Here is a 19,721-nt window from a genome sequence, read left to right as displayed (position 1 = left end):
TTGTGGAGGATAGAAGAGGAAAAATCCAAGGCCTCATTGTGGAGAAGAAGGGAAGGGTCTCGTCATGGGTCCGATTGGGATCGGATAGCCTAGGGTTTTTCTTGGAAGGGTTGAATCTCTGTATCAAGGGTGAGAAAGAAGCCAGATGGGGAAGGGAATGGAAGGAGCAGGGGAGAATGTATTCTATGATTCGAGGGACAAACAGAGCGGGGGGGTTTATACGGCTAAGGGTCTCCGATATAGAGGAGAAGAGGTACTGCATCTTCATCTCGAGAGGCAGTAGGGATAAGAGGGGGTGGATGACCATGGCGGAGAAGCTTAACCAGATGGTAGGGTTTCTTGGCAAAAACCCAGAAAACCAGAAAGGAAAGGCTGTGGAGAAGGCTGTTGTGGGAAGATCGTATGCAACAATGGTGAAAAGAACACTGTCGGGTAACCCAGATGTCATTGCAGTGAAGGTGAAAAAGGAGGAATCAATAGGATTATTACAGAAATTGAAACATTGTGTTGTGGCGAGTTGGAGAGATAGGTCAAGGGGTGAAGATGATCTTGAGAAGTTGGGGCAATTCTGGGCAAAGTCTTGGGACCTTAAGGGTAGCTTAGGGCTAGCTAAGCTGGACAAGGGAAGAGCGCTGCTGGAATTTGAAAATTTGGAGGAGGCTAGACGAGTCGTTTCCTCTGGGAGTCACGCGATAGAAGGAACCCAGGTAAGGCTGGAGCACTGGAGCCCTAAGAGTGGATGTTGGGCAGAGGAGGAAGAGAGAAAGGAAGTCTGGGTAAGGATAGTTGGGCTCCCAATCTCGTTATGGAGTCCATAGATATTGAAGAAAGTGGGGGATGAATATGGCGGTTTTATCATAGTCGATGAACAGACGAAATAGATGGGTGAACTCCAATGGGCCAGAATCTTGGTGAGATTGAGAGGAGAATTTAGACTGAGCGTGCTGGAAATCGAAGTGGAGAAGGAGATTTACGCAGTGTCCTTATGGTGGGAATGCTAGCCGGTGTTGAGGAGGAAGCACAGAAACGAAGCCGGTCGTCATAGCAGTGAGGTTAGGGGTGAGGAGGTTTCACGCGCGGGGCAGCGAGTGACGAAGGAGTGGGTGAGCGTGAGGCTCGAGACGTTGAACCCGTCAGACGAAGGGACGAATGTACAGTGGGTCGGGTCGGGTCAGGTTGAGGTCAGTCCAGATCTAAGCCCGACAACCCGGACTTGGGCTTTAACTGGCGAACTAAATCCTTTAAATCCAATCACGGGCCCAAAGGAGACAAGGAGGGTTGGTGGGCCTGGCCTGATGAGTGGGTCCATGGACTTGAAGAAGAAAGGAGTGGCTGCAAGTGATTTTGACCCAGACGCAGGCCCATCGTATAGAATGGAAGATGTGGGCTGCTATACTAAAAGCCCAGCTCCGCCTATAGCCTGATCGTCAAACGAAGCCCCAAATTGCTCAAAGGCTTGCACCCAACAGCCCGATCCAGGTGGAAAACTAAAGGAGGGCCCAAAATCATCAGCAGCCCAAGAGGAGACAGGCTTTCTGTTGAAGTGTCTCGCCTCCAGTTATCCTCCAGAATCAGAGACTTTTGTTGCGAGGGAGTCTGAGGACACAAGGAAGCTACAAGGAGTGGTTAGGCTGACAGAGACAGATAGGGCGCTTGAAGAGGAATCAATGAGGTATGGAATGGGGTCTGGTTCTTGGGGGAAAAGGGCATTGGGGGATTCTCATCTCAATTCTTTTCTTTTTTATCGGACTTTGGGGGGGGAGTTTTACGATCATTATGGGGATTTGGATGAGGAAGTTCGGGCTAATAACTCAATGTGGTTAACAGTGTATGAGGCTTGTAATGAAAGGATTAATAAATGTAAGGAACTGGGAGTAATCAAAAGTAGTAGTGACAAAGGCGGGGGGATGGAAGAGGTCGGTGACATATATGATGCTCAAGTTGAGAGAAGTGAGCCGGAGGGTAAATGGGAAGAGAGTGGCTTGGCGAGGTTCAGCCAGTTCCTGGGCTTCCCTACGAAGGGGCTGGAGAAGGAAATATTGAATTTTTTGACCAAGATCAGAAAAAGACGGGAGAAAATTCATAGCAAAGAGCTACTGGAAAAGTCTAAGTTTGAAAGGGAGCTAAAAAGACTGGAATGTTCCATAAACTATGAGGGGGGGATGAAACAAAAAGGCTCGGTACAGGGCAAAGTGTGCCAAATTGTGATTGTCCAATGAAGGTGAAAATTTTGAGCTGGAACGTGAGGGGAGCAAATGATAGCTCCAAAAGAAAAGTGATTAAGACGTTCATAAGAAATCAGAGGGTGGACTTAATTTGTATTCAGGAGACAAAAATGCAATTTATGACGGATAGCATTGCAAGAAGTATAGGCTCCGGGAGATTCCTAGGTTGGAAAGCTGTGAATGTGGAGGGAGTTTCGGGAGGAATTTTTATATGCTGGGATAGAAGGTCTTTGGACATTCTAGATTGGGAGGAGGGACAGTTTACTTTATCTTGTAGATTCCGGAATGTAGAAAATGGGGTTGTCTGGGTTTTTACGGGAGTGTATGGCCCTTTCTCTAAAGTAGAAAGGGATGCATTATGGGAAGAGTTTGGGGCGATTAGAGGGCTGTGGGAAGACCCTTGGTGCATAGGGGGGGATTTTAATATCACTTTGTTTCCGAGGGAAAGGAGTAGCCAGAGGAGAATTAGCTCAGCAATGAGGAAATTTGCTGAAACTGTGAATGATCTTGGGCTGGTGGATCTGCCTCTTCAGGGGGGAGATTTTACCTGGAATGGGGGCCAAAATAATCAGACTTGGGCACGTTTGGACAGGTTCCTTGTGTCTCCTAGTTGAATAGACCAATTCAGTGGGATTAATCAGTGCAGGCTGCCCCGTCCGGTATCCGATCATTTCCCAATTATGTTAGTAGGGGGTGGGATAAGACGAGGTCCGACTCCATTCAGATTTGAAAATATGTGGCTTAAGGCCGAGGGCTTCATAGAGCTTGTACGCAACTGGTGGCAAGGAATTGATGTTAGGGGCAGTACTAGTTACAAGTTGGCTACTAAGATGAAGGAAATCAAACAGAAGCTGAAAGCTTGAAATAGAGAAGTCTTTGGTAAGCTGGAGTGCAACAAATCTGCAGCCTTGCAACAGGTGGAATTCTGGGATAGGGAGGAAAATGAAAGAATTCTGATTGTGGAGGAATCAGAGCTTAAGAAAGAGGCAAAAGAAAATTACAGAAAATGGGTGATTATGGAGGAAACTCACTAAAGACAGCTCTCAAGGGAAATATGGCTGAAGGAGGGGGATAGAAACACGGGTTTCTTTCATCGCATGGCAAGTACTCACCGTAGAAAAAAAATTTTGGAGAGAATTAAGATCAATGGGGAATGGTTTCTAGAGGAGCAGGAAATTAGGGAAGGAATTGCTAATGCATTTAAAAATTTACTCTCAGAAGATACGGGGTGGAAGGCGGATATTGGGAGTCTTCAGCTTGATTAGATCAGCCAACAAGAGGCTGTGATTTTGGAGAGGCCCTTTACAGAGGATGAAATCCATGTGGCTCTAATGGAGATGAATGGGGATAAAGCCCCTGGCCCAGATGGCTTTACTCTGGCTTTTTGGCAAAGTTGTTGGGAGTTTATTAAAGAGGAGATTATAGAAATGTTCAAGGAATTCTACGAACATAGCTCTTTCCTCAAGAGCCTTAACAATACTTTCTTGGTATTGATCCCCAAGAAAAGTGGGGCTGAGGACCTTGGAGACTTTAGACCTATTAGTCTCCTAGGGGGGCTTTACAAGTTATTGGCTAAAGTGCTGGCTAACAGATTGAAGATAGTGGTTGGAAAGGTGGTCTCTACTTCTCAGAATGCCTTTGTGAGGGGAAGACAAATTCTTGACGCTTCCTTAATTGCAAATGAAGTGATAGACTCGTGGCAGAAACGAAAAGAAAAGGGTCTCATATGCAAACTGGATATAGAAAAAACTTATGATAGTATCAATTGGAAGTTTTTGTTGAAGGTGTTGCAGAAAATGGGTTTTGGGCCTAAGTGGGTGGGGTGTTTGTGGAGCTGCCTATCTTCAGCTAAATTTTCTGTGTTGGTTAATGGAGTGCCTGTAGGTTTCTTTCCTAGCTCTAAAGGTCTTAGACAAGGAGATCCTCTGTCTCCTTATCTCTTTGTTATGGGAATGGAAGTGCTAGATGTTCTTATTAGGAGAGCTGTGGAGAGAGGTTTCTTATCAGGGTGTAACATAAGGGGTGGTAGTGAACCTCCTTTGAACATCTCTCACTTGTTTTTTGCTGACGACACCATTATATTCTGCGAGGCCAGAAAGGATCGTCTAACTCATTTAAGTTGGATTTTATTCTGGTTTGAAGCGGCGTCAGGCCTAAGGATTAATTTAGCCAAGAGTGAAATCATTCCAGTTGGAGAGGTGGTGGAGATGGAGGAGTTGGCTGTTGAGCTAGGTTGTAGGGTGGGGTCCTTACCTTCTCAGTACTTGGGTCTTCCTTTAGGGGCTCTCAATAGAGCGCCTTATATGTGGGATGGGGTGGAAGAGAGAGTCAGGAGGAGACTAGCCCTTTGGAAACGGCAATATATTTCTAAAGGGGGAAGAGTCACTTTAATAAAAAGTACTTTGTCTAGCATGCCAATCTACCAAATGTCTATCTTCAAAATGCCCAAGATTGTTGCTAGAAGACTTGAGAAAGTGCAAAGGGACTTTTTGTGGGGAAGGGGAAATATGGAGGGGAAAACTCACTTGGTAAATTGGGAGGTGGTATGTACATACAAGGATAAAGGTGGGCTAGGCCTTAGGAAGCTAGCTATGTTGAACAAAGCTTTACTTGGCAAGTGGATATGGAGGTATGCTTGTGACAAAGATAATCTTTGGAAACAAGTGATCAAGGTGAAGTATGGGCAGAAGGACTTTGGTTGGAAGCCAAAGAAGGCTACTGGGGCGGTGGGAGGAGGGGTTTGGAAGGAGATTTGGAAAGAATCAGAGTGGTGTTGGGATAACATGACTTTCAGAGTAGGGAAGGGCAACACGATCAGATTTTGGACAGATGTGTGGTGTTCAGAGTCAGCGTTGTCCCATTGTTTTCCTCATCTCTTTGGTATGGCGGTTCAAAGGAACTCAACGGTTGAGGAAATGTGGGATCAAAATTCGGGTCAAGGAAATTGGAATCTAAATTTTTTGAGGGATTTCAATGATTGGAAGTTGGAGTTGGTTGGGGATTTTCTACACATATTGAGGGGTCACAAACCCTCTTGGGAGGAAGATTCAGTCCTGTGGAGGAAAGGAAGAAATGGTCAATTCAGGGTCAAGGAAGCTTATAATTTGTTGGCGAGGTCTAATGATACAGGCTTTCCATCAAGAAGCATTTGGGTGGCAAGGGTGCCAACTAAAGTTGCTTTTTTCGCGTAGGAGGCGACGTGGGGGAGGGTGCTTACTTTGGATAGACTTCAAAGAAGAGGACTACAACTTCCAAATCGCTGCTTCCTGTGTGGTTGTGAGGAAGAAAGTGTAAATCATATCCTTATACATTGTACAGTGGTTAGAGCTCTATGGGATATAGTGTTTGGTTTAGTTGATGTGAAATGGGTTTTTCCAGAAACTGTAAAGGAGGTTTTAGTTAGCTGGAGGGGCCCGTTTGTGGGAAAGAAAAGGAAAAAGATTTGGGACGCCATTCCGTTGCGTATTTTTTGGACAGTGTGGAATGAGAGAAATAGATTAGCTTTTAGGGGGGGTGTGTTGAACGTTCAAAAGTTAAAGAATTTTTTTGTTTGTAATCTGTGGAGTTGGGCCAAATTGTATGTAGGTGAGGAGGCGTTCTCCCTTATAGGCTTCCTAGAGTGGATAGCTTCCACTTAAAGGGAGGTGATTCTTTTTTGTTGTTGTTTTTTGAGGCCTTAGCTGCCTTGTATACTCCCTGTATACCTTGTGGCGTTGTGCCTTTTGAATGCATATCCTTTACTTATCAAAAAAAAAACTTTCACTCAGACACTTGTACTTCTTTGGCTGAAAAATAACAAATATGCTCTACAGTTGGACATTAAACATTTTAGAGCCATTCACTAAATGAAAATAATAAATACTAAAATATTTCTTAATTACTGCATACCGATACCCATGGACATCAGCAAAATCTTTATGACTGAATAGACCTTTATCCTTAGTTCAGGCAATGCGCACATCCTGAAATACACTGTCAAGAGCCGCATGATATCTGCAGCATGTGGTAGTAGTTGACTGCAAACAACAAATTCATGTGCAGAATTTAAGCATACATGTTCTCCAAAGATATGGAAAACAGGAAGGAAAAAGGAAGCAAACATTCAAAATAAATACACATGGTGAGAAACAAGAAACTAAAGCAGCACCTTCAACATTCAACAAAGAAAAATACCTATCAGAAAAAAAAAAAAAAAAAAACATTCAACAAAAAAAAATATGAACTAGATACAGTCTTCAGCTGTTGAAATTTCTTCCAGAAGACTTGCCCCAGTAATTTGCTGTTCTCAGAACAAATATGAAAAAGATGTCTATAATCTTATATGGATCCATTATTTCATGCATAACAATTTTAAGAAATCATCACTGTAACTTACAAAGTTCTCCATGATAACATAGACCTTTTCCACCAACCTCTTTTGTGCTTGATATACAACTATGGTTTCCCTCAAGCAATACTCGTGCCTGAACCAATGTTTTGCAAAGCAAAAAAGCCTTTGACAACATATTAACATGCCCAGATTGGTGAGACAAAGAAGAAAAAGGATAGATTTCAAAGGGAAAGGCATTAATAAGCCTTGGAGACCCAAAACAGAGCTGCACAACTTAGGGGGTAAAAATGTCCTCCACAAAGGATACAAACTGCTTGGCTTCTCACTTTGCTAAATGATAGCTTGACAGAGTGCTCTTCCCACACAATTTTGGAATGATATACTCTTACTTTAGGTTGATGTATGAAGCGCACTGGAAAACAAAAACAAGCCTCAAGAATTGTATTAAAGTCTATGCCATATGTGAACTTCATTCTGAGGCTTCTATATCATAATAGATCCAAGGCTCGAACACCAAGCTTTAAAGATGTCCCTGGCAAACAGGAAGGATATGTGGAACAAATACTGGTAGATGTCAGGAATGAGTATCCCAGCACTAGGAATCAGATATCCAATGACCAGTGTGCCACTTTGATTCTCATGCCAACATTTGGATGTGTTGAAGCATATGGCAATGGGTAACCCTACTAGTCGTTAGGAGTTAGGATCAACTTGATTCAAGCCTGTTTAACCTGTATATTGACATACTCTCCATCAATCTTTAGAACTCAAATGGATTGGAGAGACTGCTTGATTGGATGGAAGCAAGTTTAATGGCTTGGAGAGACTGCTTGATTGGATGTGTTGAAGCATATGGCAATGGGTAACCCTACTAGTCGTTAGGAGTTAGGATCAACTTGATTCAAGCCTGTTTAACATGTATATTGACATACTATCCATCAATCTTTAGAACTCAAATGGGTTGGAGAGACCGCTTGATTGGATGGAAGCAAGTTTAATGGCTTGGAGAGACTGCTTGGTTGGATGGAAGCAAGTTTAAAGCCCTGTGTTTAAGAGGGCTTTAAATTTAGGCAATCTCTATGAGGAATGAGCTGCCCCAAAAATTGGTTGTGGCAAACTTCAAGAGAGAATAACTCCTTACGGTACTAGCCTTGTGGAAGAGGCTATGAAAGAGTATGAGGGAGTGGTTGGACCTTCTAAGGTTCATTCAGCTCTCACTAGGTGGTGGCAGAAGGAATAGGTTTGGTTTGATATTTGATGTGAGGATAAAACCCTTGAAGAAATTATATCCTATTTTATTAAGCATTGGAACCAATAAGGAAGCCTTGATGGGAAATTGTATATTGAGGGTTGAAACGAGTATTCATTGCTTTCCAGCATTTGTTAGGATCTTTTAGGATTTTTAACCAGAGGCAGTGGGAGAGTTCATTGGCCTACTTTATATGAAGGTAATATGCAGGCCAGAAGGGACATGATTGATGGAAAACCAATTGGGATGGAAAGTTCACTTCTTTCCCCTCCTCTTTTACTAGAAAACAAGAAACTGTATTGATAAAAGGAGAATAAATACAAGAAATGCTGGGTAAAAGGAAATGTAGATAAGATGGTAAGGCTAATATGGGTTGTCTGAGCCTCTAAATTCTCCCTTACTCAGCCTCCTTTTTATTCATTGCCCAGCTACTTGAAAGCACAAAAAGAGCAAATCCCTGTTTAGGATTCACAAAATCCTTACTTGAACTCCCTTCCTTTCACTACTGATGAGACACCCCTTTGAGGGGAACATGTAAAAGAAAAGCCATAACTTAATACATCATGTATTTCAAAAGCACTTGGTTTAACTAGATTTGTGTTTTTACTTGGCAATATAACCTGCCTGCAATGAATCAAGCAAATTCTGTCTAAACAATGCCTTCACAAGCACATCCACATGATGAGAGAACAGTTATTTCTTATAGATATCAAGCACAGGCATTACCCAAGAAAATATCATGGTTCACCTGCGCACTCTCTTTATGATTGCAGTGAGAAGGTCCAAAACATATGAATGCAAAGTTGGAAGTTGTGAACAGATAAACTCTTGTTGAATGGCAGTCACAAAGGGCAGTAAGGCTTGTGACAAAGAGCCATCTACCACCAGTACTCTCCCCACAAGGGCTAACAGTGGACGGATAGGAACAGTTACCTGTCAGTCAAAACATATACTCTTGATGACATTGATTCAATTATATAATATTTAAAGAAAGATACCTATTGATATATTCAAAAGTACTTTGAGTAAATTTCTGTTCCTCTATTGATGGAATATTTTTTTTTTTTTTTAAGTGAAAATGTATTAAAGACAAGAAAGAGTATATAGGATGTATACAAAGCAACCAAAAGACCAAAAAAAGGTGAGACACAAGTATCGATAGAAAATTTTCTCAATAGTTCCATGAGAATCAAACTATATACCTGAACAGGATAAGAAGTTGTAAGCATTTTACAGCAGCAAAGCATCAGAGTAGTGACACTGGACATCAGCAATTGCTCAGACTTCCTTGCCGCCTTGTCCAAGACTTCTCCATACGTTTTCTTACCACCCAAGGGAGGCGGGGGATCTTTTCCCGGCGGTACCAATAATCTAATAGCTTCATTACATTTAGCTTCTGTCACATAGGCAAAGACTGTGTTACCAAGACATCAAGGCAACAGCATTACCAAGACAGTGTTATTATCTACCTTCTTCTAGACCTTGGAAGGCCTCATTAAGGTTAACATTTATTGATAATAAAACCTTCTGCATCATTAAAAACCAGCAAGCCTCATCACCTCTCGATTTTGGAAGTAATGCAAGGCAAGCAGCAAGCTTCTGAAAAAAGAACACCAAATGGAACAAAGGATACACTTCAAAACAAGTCCACATGTGTATTAGTGTGTTCGTTTAGTCAAATTCCAGCAAGCAAACAAAAAGACACTCACCTCCAACATATTAACACTGCATTTCCCTGACATAATTTTTGAAACGATAGCGGCTTCAACCTGCCAAAATATCCATATTCATTTCACCTGGTATGCATTAGCAATTCAACTATAGCACTTTTGAAATGAACATACTACAATGAGTGCCAACAAACCGGCAAAATGCAAAATTACTTGGCTTCTTTACAAAAGATTTTACAGCAAGACCCAACCACATAAGGTTTCCTTAGTAACATCAAATTAGCATAACATAGGTCTGGCACATATGCTTTCAATATAACAAATAGAACAGGTCCATAATAATTGGAATTCAACATTGAGTTCATAACTGTTTTCAAATAGAGTTTTCAGCTTCTATTTGACTATATCTCACAGTAAAGAAAATGCAGCAGTAGAGTAGTATAATAAACCATCACTGAGGATAAAATATGATCATCCGTGATCCTCTTCTTTTTCTTTAAATTATTCATTTATTCTTTTTGAAGTTGACTTTCTGAAATATTTTTTTTTGACAAGCAAATGATAATATATTAAAAGCACAAATCAAAAGAAGGTGCACACATAGTACACAGGAAGTAAACATCCAAGAAGCAAAAAGAAACAACCAACAACCACAACCCTAATCTAATACTTAGTGTACAGCCAGACAATGAAATCTATCAAGGATGGGGGACCAGCTTGAACATCATCTTGATGAGACCCACAGGACCACACGTATAGCCGCAAAGCAACCAACCTCAAAAGGTGAGTGCTTGGGTTCAAGTCCTATCCCCGTCTATCGTGATATGGGGCCTCATTACAATCAGCTTCCCGATATAAGTGAGAAGCCACTTTGCAGGGTAAACTTGCTCAATCAAGGGGATGCTATCATGATCTTATGAATCTAAAGATCTCAAAATGGAAGAATGAGCTCTTTTGCTCACCATCATTCTCCATATCTGTATGATTATTTTGTAAAACAACCCTAAAAAAACAAGTGAAAATAACTTAAAACAACTAAAATATATTATCTGAAAACAAGTTGTTTTTTGTTTTTAAGATTAAAAAATTGTTTTCTATTTTCTGATTCTCAAATGTGTTTTTCTGTTTTTTTTTTTTTTTTTTTTGTTCTCAAAAACAAAAAACTATTTTAAAAAACAGTTACCAAACAGGATCTTAATTATTGTTAAATTTCTAATTTAGGCAATGGTTTACTTTCATCAAGTTTCTATTTATTTTAGTCCTCTCATTATATGTTAAGAAAGTTTTTTTTTAGTTTCTAAATAATGTTCATTTCCTATATCGTTTCCCATTCTTACAAGAAAACATAAGGGATTAGAATCAGAATTTTAGAGAAGACAGCTATAAGATTCTACACACACCTATTTTGTCTTGCAAAGTGGAGAATCAGAATTTTGATGAAGAATTTCAGCATCTATTAGACTTTCTTTGAGGGTGTAATGTATTCCTTAGAAGTGTGATTGCTTAGGAAACTTTAGGTATGATTGCCTAGGATGGTGTGATTTCCAAGGATTTTTTTTTCTTCTTTTTCAGCCATCTTTTCACCTCATTATATATAGCCTACAAAAATTCTATAGGCCTGCAACTTTTAAGATTAAGCATCATAACGATTTGAAAGTTTCAAAAGGAAAACAGAAGGGTATGTATAGCCAATAATCACAAACAGGTAAGTATATTTGATCAAAAAATACACAGGAAATTTCCTATCAAGGCAATATACAGGCAAAATGTGATGTAAGAACCTGCAATGACTTGGATTTGAAGAAATTCTGTTAAGACAACATAATTGGAGGTCTAGCAAGGAAAAGACGAGAACTTACAATGTCATAATGATGTTGGACGGAAGATGGATAGAAAGTTACAATAGTGCATAACAGATGAACTGCTCCTTCCTGCACAATAAATCACCATAATTGATAAATGAATTTACAATACATGAAAGAGGATCACAAAAGATATCATGAATGAATAGATGGTGTAAATTCAAAACAAACAAACACAACATTATCACAAAAGATATCATAACATTCTAACAAGAATGGTAGAAGGTAAGGATTGGAATGGATAAGACATATCCAATCTTGCAGGCTCGAGAATCAGGAAATAGCTTGTTAACACAAATAATTTACATGCTAGTACCCTGGAGGATACTATATTAATTTGAAACTAGTGAGTGTTTATGTTTACAGTACATCCCCAAAATAGCTTACTATTACTGTCTGCAGGATGTTACAAGTTGATTTTTTTTCGGGTTCAGAAAGAGACCACATATTAGAAGGATATCAAAGAAGTGGGCACAACTCAAGTACTCAGACAAAGTGTACAAATTATACCAGAGAAAGAAATGATGAAACAGCAAAGTACAACAAGAAAAAGATTACACATCTCCCCCAATCCACTGCAACAGCTGATCCACCACTCAAACTGTCCAGCGTCTACATAGGCCAAAAAGAAGCATCTCCTTTCTGCCATAGCCTCAACCATAAACATAAAATGATCTCAGCATAATTTCCTTCTGCTTGCTTTCAAGTTGGACACTCAAAACTTTCAAAATTTCTCCCATCTTGCTACTTCCAATTGCAGCAAGATAAACAATGGGAAACTGTTAATCATAACTTTTTCCCCATGAAGAATTTGCTATTCCAGTTAGCCATCACCTCTTGCATTTTAATTTGCAACTTCACATATGTAAATTGGAGCCATTTGACTTACAGACATTAGAATGCATTGGAATCCAAGTGCAACACTAAGCACAAACATACTTTTTTTTTATGTATTAAGGAAAATGTATATTAAAAAGAGAAATGCCAAAAAAGTGCCCCAAAGTACATAGGGAGTAGTATACAACGGGCGCCTAAAAGCGCCACCAAAAAACAAAGGGGGACGACAAAAAATGACCCCCCTCAACAAGATCCCATCCACTCCACAAAATCTATAATAGAAGAAAGGTCAAGAGTTATATACAATTTGGACCACACTCAAAGATTATAAAGAAAAGAAAGTTCAATCCCTTGTACAAAAAGCCCTATTGTTCCTTTCCTTCCTTCAATGGTAAAATATTCTTTCAACTAATAATTATGGAGTTTTTATGAGCATATAGTAGTACATGGATATGAAGCAACATACAAATCATGGTAAAGCCATCAAGCAAAACAGATTCCATGTCTCTTTTAGATGGAAACATTTGTGGGGTGGGGGGAAGTAGAGACGGAGAGAGGGTGAGAGAGATGATGTTCAAAGATTTGGAGCATGTATAGCTTGCTGGTTAAAGCAAGCATGAAGTAACCAAAAAATAATTCAACTTTTCCTTTTGTTAGGCATTTTATACAACTAACCCATACAGCCTCTGAGCCATCTTCATTTAACAGCTTCAAAACCGGTTGAATAAGTTTCCCAGCATGGGAAGTCCCATCTTTCTTTGCATTTGGAAAGCTACCCAACCTAAATCAAGAAAGTAAATAGCTTCAAAAGTAATGTCTCTAGCAATCTCACTAACAATAATAAGCTTCAACAAGTACAACTAAATATGAAAGTGTTAAACTACTGATTTTCCTAAAAGCTCAAGCTTGTAGGATTTGGGTTCACAACATATATCATACTTCTTTAACACCCTCCCTCACATATGACCCCATACCCGCACATGGAGAGATAGACAGACTCGTAGGCAAACAATTGCAACTTGGGAAACAAATATGAAAATGGGGAAAACAAACATATGATAAGGCTCAAACACATCACCTCCCCACCAAACGAAGCTCTAATACCATGTTAAACTATCAATTTTCCTAAAAGCTTAAGCTTATAGGATTTGGGTTCACAATTTATATCATGCTTCTTTAACAAAAATATAACTAATTACAATTGCAAAAAGGACGTGTAGGTTGCTCATAATGCATGTGTTTTACATTGAATATTTATTAATGCCACAGGTTTATCTTTTGCTTTCACTTTCTTGTCTATATCCAAGCAAAAACATCCATATCAAGCAGAAAGATTAAATAAATTGGCCCACACATGCTGATTAATCTTTTAGTTAAAATTGGGCTTCGCATTATTCAAATCCATAGATGGTATTTATTCGTTCTATTACAAATATAAAAATTATCATAACCATTTTTTGAGAAAAAGAACAATGTGTTTGTGGTGTTGCTTTGTAACATATTTACACATTTGTTACAATGGAAAAATAAATAAAAGAAGATCCAACCTTGTTAATAAATCTGATATTGAGGTACAAGAAGCCACCTTCACAAAATGAGACTCTGCTGCTGGCTGCTTAAAACACAAGAAGACGCACACCATGTCATACTTTAGAATGAAATATGCTTTTGGGGTGTGTGTGTGCACATGTTTGGTTGTGTGTGGACAAGAGATTTTCAAAACATATTCACAAGAGACCTGAAGAGGAAGTTAAAAGGGAATAATATTCAGAAAAAGTAGTTTAGTAATTTTAGCATTTTCTTGTTTTAGTTGAAGTCTTGTTTTTTTATTTTATTAGAATTCATTCAAGTAGTTTAATTTTAGTTAAATTGTGTTAGTATCTAATTTGACTAGGAAAAATAATCGTATTCCTACTACGAAATAGTCTCTTTTTTTTTGTGATAGGTTCCTACTAGGAAATAATCTTAGTCTTATTAGAAAAAGAAGTTCCATGAGTATGTTTATTTTAATGAATAAAAATTCTTGAGAAGTTAGTAGCTATTTGCCTTTTAAAAGTGTGATTACCTTCCCTAGGCATGATTGCTCAAGAACCTTATTGCCTTCTATAATGCTAGAAATCTATAGATCTTGCATCAATTTGGTAAAAGAGCTTACTGACGACATAGTGAAAATTCAAAGTAATCAAAGCTATAGGGAGAAATGGATTAGTGATAATGGTGATTCATCTTTTCTTTGTTGATTTCCAAACTAGAGGGGGTGGAGGTGTCTCAGCTTTTGTTTGCAAATGATGCTTAGGTCTTGTGTGAGGATTCCCAAGATCAATTGATTCATTTAACTTGGTTGCTTATGTGGTTAGAAGCATTATTACGGCTTAAAATAAACATGGATAAAAGTGAATTGATTTCAATTGGTGGGGTTGCAAATGTAGCAGATTTGGCAATGGAGTTGGGTTGCAAGGTGGGGGAATTTTCATCTACTCACCTAGGTTTGCCTCTGGGAGCCCTTTCAAATTAGTAATAGTATGGGACGCAATGGAAAAGAGGTTTTGTAGAAGATTGTCAAAGTGGAAAAGACAATATATTCCTAATGGGGGAAGGCTTATGTTGATTAGAAGTACTTTATTGAGCATGTTAGTCTCTAACATGTCTTTGTTTGTAATCCCTACAAAGGAACTTTCTTTGGGGAGGTGGGACTTTGGAGAAAAAGTAGCATTTGGTTAATTGGTTGGGTGTTTGCTCGAATAAGAGAAAGGGGGGCTTGGGCATTAGAAATTTATCTCTTCTAAATTGGGCTCTGCTTTGCAAGTAGAGCTGGAGATATGTTTCTGATGGGAGTAGATTATAGAGAGGAAGTATGGGAAAGAGGGTGCATTGTGCAAAGAGGAGTCAAAGTCCATTAATCATATCATTTTCATTGTGAAAATACAAGATTAATATGGCAGTTGGTGTTCTCCATTTTTGGTGTTCGGTGGGCTATTTTTGAGACAGTTAAGGAGACCCTCCTAGGGTGGCAGGGTTCTTTTATAGGGAGAAGTCATATTAAGGCTTGGAGAGTTGCTCCTTCTTGCATTTTTTTGGACAATTTGGAAGGAAAGAAATAAAAGATGCTTTGATTGCGAGGAATTGTCTTATTAAAAGCTAAAAATGTTATTCCTTAACAATTTCTATACGTAGGTCGAGGTGTATATAGGAGAAGGGCATACGCATATGATTGATATCATAGATTGGTTGGGTCGTGGTTGAGAGAGGGAGTATTTTTTGTTCCCTCTTTTTTATTTTTTGCTTGGTGCTCTTTGTATACAATCTATGTACTCTTGTGCGCTTTTTTCGTTTTATTAATACAATCTCTTACTTATCAAAATAAATAAATAAAGGGTAAGCATGGGAAATGAGGAACAGGTTAGCACCCTAGTGAAGTCAGAGATGGTTATGGGGTTGGTGTTTGGAAAGCTATGAGAAAGGGGTGAGAATTTTTCTTTAGTAGAACTTCCTTTGAAGTAGGTAATGATAGAAGGGTTAAGTTTTGGACAGATAAATGGTGTGCGGAGGAGCCCTTATGTAATTTATTTTTATTTTTTTGATAAGTAAAGCAAACTGCATTAAAGAAGAGACGGAAAGTTACAAAGTATACAGGGGGTATACAAAGCAACTACCCCCTCTCAAAGCAAAAAAAAGACCAACAAAGTCTCACCATCCCTTAGTTGGACGCTAACCATTCCAAGAACCCTATAAGGGACAGACACTCCTCTCCAATATACAATCTAGCCCAGCTCCACAAACTATAAACAAAAGAATTCTTAAGCTTTTGAATATCTAACACTCCCCCCCTAAAAGCTAGTCTATTCCTTTCCTTCCAAACCGTCCAAAAAATACACAACGGTATGGATTTCCATATCTTTTTCCTTTTCTTTCCCACAAAAGGGCCCCTCCAGCTAGTTAAGACCTCCTTTATAGTTTCTGGGAGCCCTTCTGTAATTTATTTTCCCTCTTTGTATAAATTGGCTTTGTCAAAGGAGGTTTGGGTGGCGGATTTATAAGAAGACTTAGGAACGAGGAGTCATTAGAATCAATGCTTCTCTAGGCACTTTAATGATTGGGAGTTGAACGTTGTTGAGATTTTTTTCTAAACGTTGTTACTAAAGAAAGTTAGAAGGGAAGAAAACAACAAGGTGATCTTAAAGGATGCTAAAAAGGGTTTGTTTTCAGTCAAGTCTTTCTATTTAGTTTTGGAAACAAGAAGGGTGGTCCACTTTCCAACAAACATTATTTGGAATTCATAGGTCCCATCCAAAGCAAGCTTGGAAAGTCAGTTAAGGAAAAGCTGACTTTAGATAATCTCCAAAAGAGAGGGTGACCACTAGTGAATAGATGTTTTCTTTGCAAACTTGAGGGGGACTTTATTAATCATATTCTACTTCATTGCACCAAAGCAAGGATTCTTTGGCATCTCTTATTCTCTTTATTCAAAGTGGTTTGGATGATCTCTTTTTCGATGAAAGATAACATGTTAAGTTGGCATGGTTCCTTTGTAGGGAATGAAATGAAAAAAGTGTGAAAAACTGCCCTCTTTGCAAATTTTGGACAATTTGATGGGACAAAATCAAAGTGTTGTTGAAAATAAGGAACAAAAAAATCAAAAGATAAAACTTTCCTTCCTTGGTAATCTTTCAACTTGGGATAGCATGTATATAAGCGAAGAATCAATGTCTTTGTTTGATTTTGAAGATTGAGTGGGATCTTGTTGAGAGTCAGGGTAGTTTTTTGTGTCCTCTCTTTTGAGGCCTTCCTTTTGATGCTCCTTGTATGTTTCTTGTGTACTTTAGTGTAATTTTTCCTACTGTTAATTTATACATACCTACCTTTACCTATCAATAATAATAATAAGAGCATATAATGGTCTATGTCAAACATAAGACCATATGTTTCATATGTTGCTTCACTGTATCATTTTGTACATGTTTCTTACTAAGCAATCAAGCTTACCCATTTACATAATCCTTTCAAGTGACTACCAACTAGAGGAGAAGAGAGCTAGTTAATAAGTTACAAAAATTCTAAAATATTAACTAATGTTACTAGAGGAGGAAATCAATTAAATGTACTAAACAAATTAATACAAAAACATTTACCACATTTCACATTGTTTAACTATTCATAAAAACACATTTAAGATTGATATGTAATAACATAAGAATTCAAAACCATACTATTTCAAGTATAAATTTTTTTCTACTCAATATACATAATTTCATAGTTGATTCCATGCTGAATGATGGAGCCAATATGACTTTGGTTCTTGTATAAGCTTGACACCATAATGCAACTTGGTCATAACTATGCCATATCAGCCATGGCTTAATTACGACTCAATTGTACTAGCCATGAGTCAACCTACCGACTTATTCATTGTTACAATTGGAAAATCCATCTTGGTAATAGCCATTCTAAATATGACTTGGCTAAGTCATATCAAACTCGGCCGATACTTAAGCTTTGGACCTAAAGCTTTTGCTTGCAACCCTCCAAAAGGGCCAAAATTTCTACCTCAATGATTAAACTCTTTCTCGCACATTCAGAGAATAACGTTTAACATATGCAAACTTGCATATTAATAAATATAGACAGAAAACCACTGATAGATAATCTCAAACCATTTATCACCAAAGAATATAAATATTATACTGTCTAGAAAACCTAATTTGCATACCTGAATATGTGACAGGAGCTTATGGAACCAAACTGAGTATGATGCCAGGAAACGATCAGTACTACATTCTTGACAAGTCAACCCAAGCAAACAAGTTCCAGCCCAACATTTATCTGGCTAGAACAATATCATATCATCAAATAAATAAATACTGAATGTATCATTCAAAATTTTCTCTAGTTGAAGAAAAATAGAAAAAATCTTTTCTTTCAGGTTAACTTCATCATACCCCACTAAAGAGACTAAATTAAGCAATTTCTACCCAGACACTCTCAAGCAAATTCTATTCTATATCACATGTGTTATGATATGGGATGGAAGAGTGTTGGAGTTTCTGCTAGTGTTATCCTAATAAACTCATAAGAATTAACTGGCCCAGTGAATTGAACCCCATCAACTAGATTTTGCCCACTCTTCTTGACATCAATTGATTTTAGGTGAGATTGCATGATCTAGGACTCATGGATTCAAGTCATCGATCAACCAAATACTAATGTGGGGACTTTGTTAGTATAACTGTGATAAACGCATAGGTGAGGTTTCATCCACTCATCCCAAGATTGGATGACTCCATCATGTTTTGCATTGCATTCCATGATATCAAAAGGCAATTAAAGCATCCTTAAAAAAATAAGGTCACCAAGTAAATTAGATACTAACCACAAATAGTGGTATATTTCCAGTCGTTAGGGTCTTGCAAACAGTGCATATGGTTGTGTAGAGATGAATTTGATTTGGAGTTATGATGCTATGGAATTCAAAAATCTGTCTTCCGCAGTGTAATTCTTGTTATGCATCTTTCACTAAATTTAAAGACAACTAGATATAAATTGCTTCATGGACCTCAAACATGATTGGGGCTGTTTAATTCCAGTTGCATAAATACAACAAAAATGCCATGAATTAAAATTCTCTCTGCCTTCCTCTTGTTTAATCACCCAATTGATTTTTAAGGCAAATTACATAAAACACTGTTCCATTCTCTTCTGCCTTCGCCAACTCCTGGAAAATTTTTCTAGGGAAGGGCCTAGTAACCTACTTTCTCGGATTATTAGGGAAATATATCATCTCCTTTCAATTAGCTTCAGATTAAAATAAAAATAAAAATAAAATAAATGAATAAGAGGTATCTTTATCTCTATCTCTATCTCTATCTCTATCTCTTCAAATGTCAAATTACTCCAATTCAAAACAACATTTTTTTACTTCCAAGAAGAAGAAATAACAAAAAAGAGAATGAAGCTCCAAGGAATCAGTAAACGGACTCAAATTTTACTCCTAAAAAATGTGATTCGTACACTGAGTCAAAACTCACCATATTGCAGGAAACAAGAGCCAACAAACGATCCACCCATGAATCCACGGCGGTTTTCCACTTATCGATATGCTTCTGATCGATGGATTCCGTGACGGATTCGGACAAGAGCCGGTGAGTTTTGATGGCCGAAAGAACAATGGAAAGATCCGAAGGGCTCCGGAAAGGTTGGTTTTGGTCGGGAACGTGGTCCTTGAGAAGGGTCCGAAGCAAGCGAGGCTTAAAAGCAACGTCGTAGACGTTGTGGAAGTGGTCGAAGAGCGCCATTGGAGAGGGAGAATAGGTGAGGCTAGGGGTTTAGAAAGGGTTTTAAAGATGTTTAATCCGGGTTCCGGGCCGGGTCGATCAGTTGGAGGGTTAGACCGTTTGATTAAACCGGTTTCGGATCAATTCCAGGCTTCCCGGTTGGCCCAACAGCCGATCGGTTTCGGACACCAAGATGTTTGTAATTTTGTATTAACCAAATAAAAATACTTGGTTAATATTTGTTTACATTAATGTTTTTTCATAGTACTTTATTAGCTCA

At 38.6% G+C, this 19,721-nt stretch overlaps 1 protein-coding gene across 6 annotated transcripts in view; it reads right to left on the bottom strand.

Moving 5' to 3' along the window:
- The window catches only part of LOC100256091 (uncharacterized), a 29,117-nt gene extending 9,632 nt beyond the window's left edge, over positions 1-19,485 (bottom strand). The window contains exons 1-10 of one of the 6 annotated variants that reach the window (XM_059742554.1): positions 19,196-19,485; positions 17,881-17,997; positions 13,721-13,788; positions 12,849-12,954; positions 11,334-11,405; positions 9,514-9,573; positions 9,274-9,403; positions 9,007-9,200; positions 8,553-8,737; positions 6,114-6,241 (exon numbers count right to left, since the gene is read on the bottom strand). In XM_059742554.1, coding sequence (XP_059598537.1) covers positions 6,114-6,241; positions 8,553-8,737; positions 9,007-9,200; positions 9,274-9,403; positions 9,514-9,573; positions 11,334-11,405; positions 12,849-12,954; positions 13,721-13,788; positions 17,881-17,997; positions 19,196-19,462 — 1,327 coding nt within the window. In that variant the 5' untranslated portion in view covers positions 19,463-19,485. The remainder of the gene's footprint in view (positions 1-6,113; positions 6,242-8,552; positions 8,738-9,006; positions 9,201-9,273; positions 9,404-9,513; positions 9,574-11,333; positions 11,406-12,848; positions 12,955-13,720; positions 13,789-17,880; positions 17,998-19,195) is intronic. The other 5 variants (XM_059742556.1, XM_059742555.1, XM_059742557.1 and 2 more) reach the window with 5 other exon arrangements.
- Positions 19,486-19,721: the final 236 nt, after the last annotated feature.

Source organism: Vitis vinifera, chromosome 14 (assembly GCF_030704535.1).
Source record: "Vitis vinifera cultivar Pinot Noir 40024 chromosome 14, ASM3070453v1".
Classification (NCBI taxonomy): domain Eukaryota; kingdom Viridiplantae; phylum Streptophyta; class Magnoliopsida; order Vitales; family Vitaceae; genus Vitis; species Vitis vinifera.
Note: the sequence above shows the minus strand (reverse complement) of the source record. Positions and strands in the feature narration are given on the sequence as shown.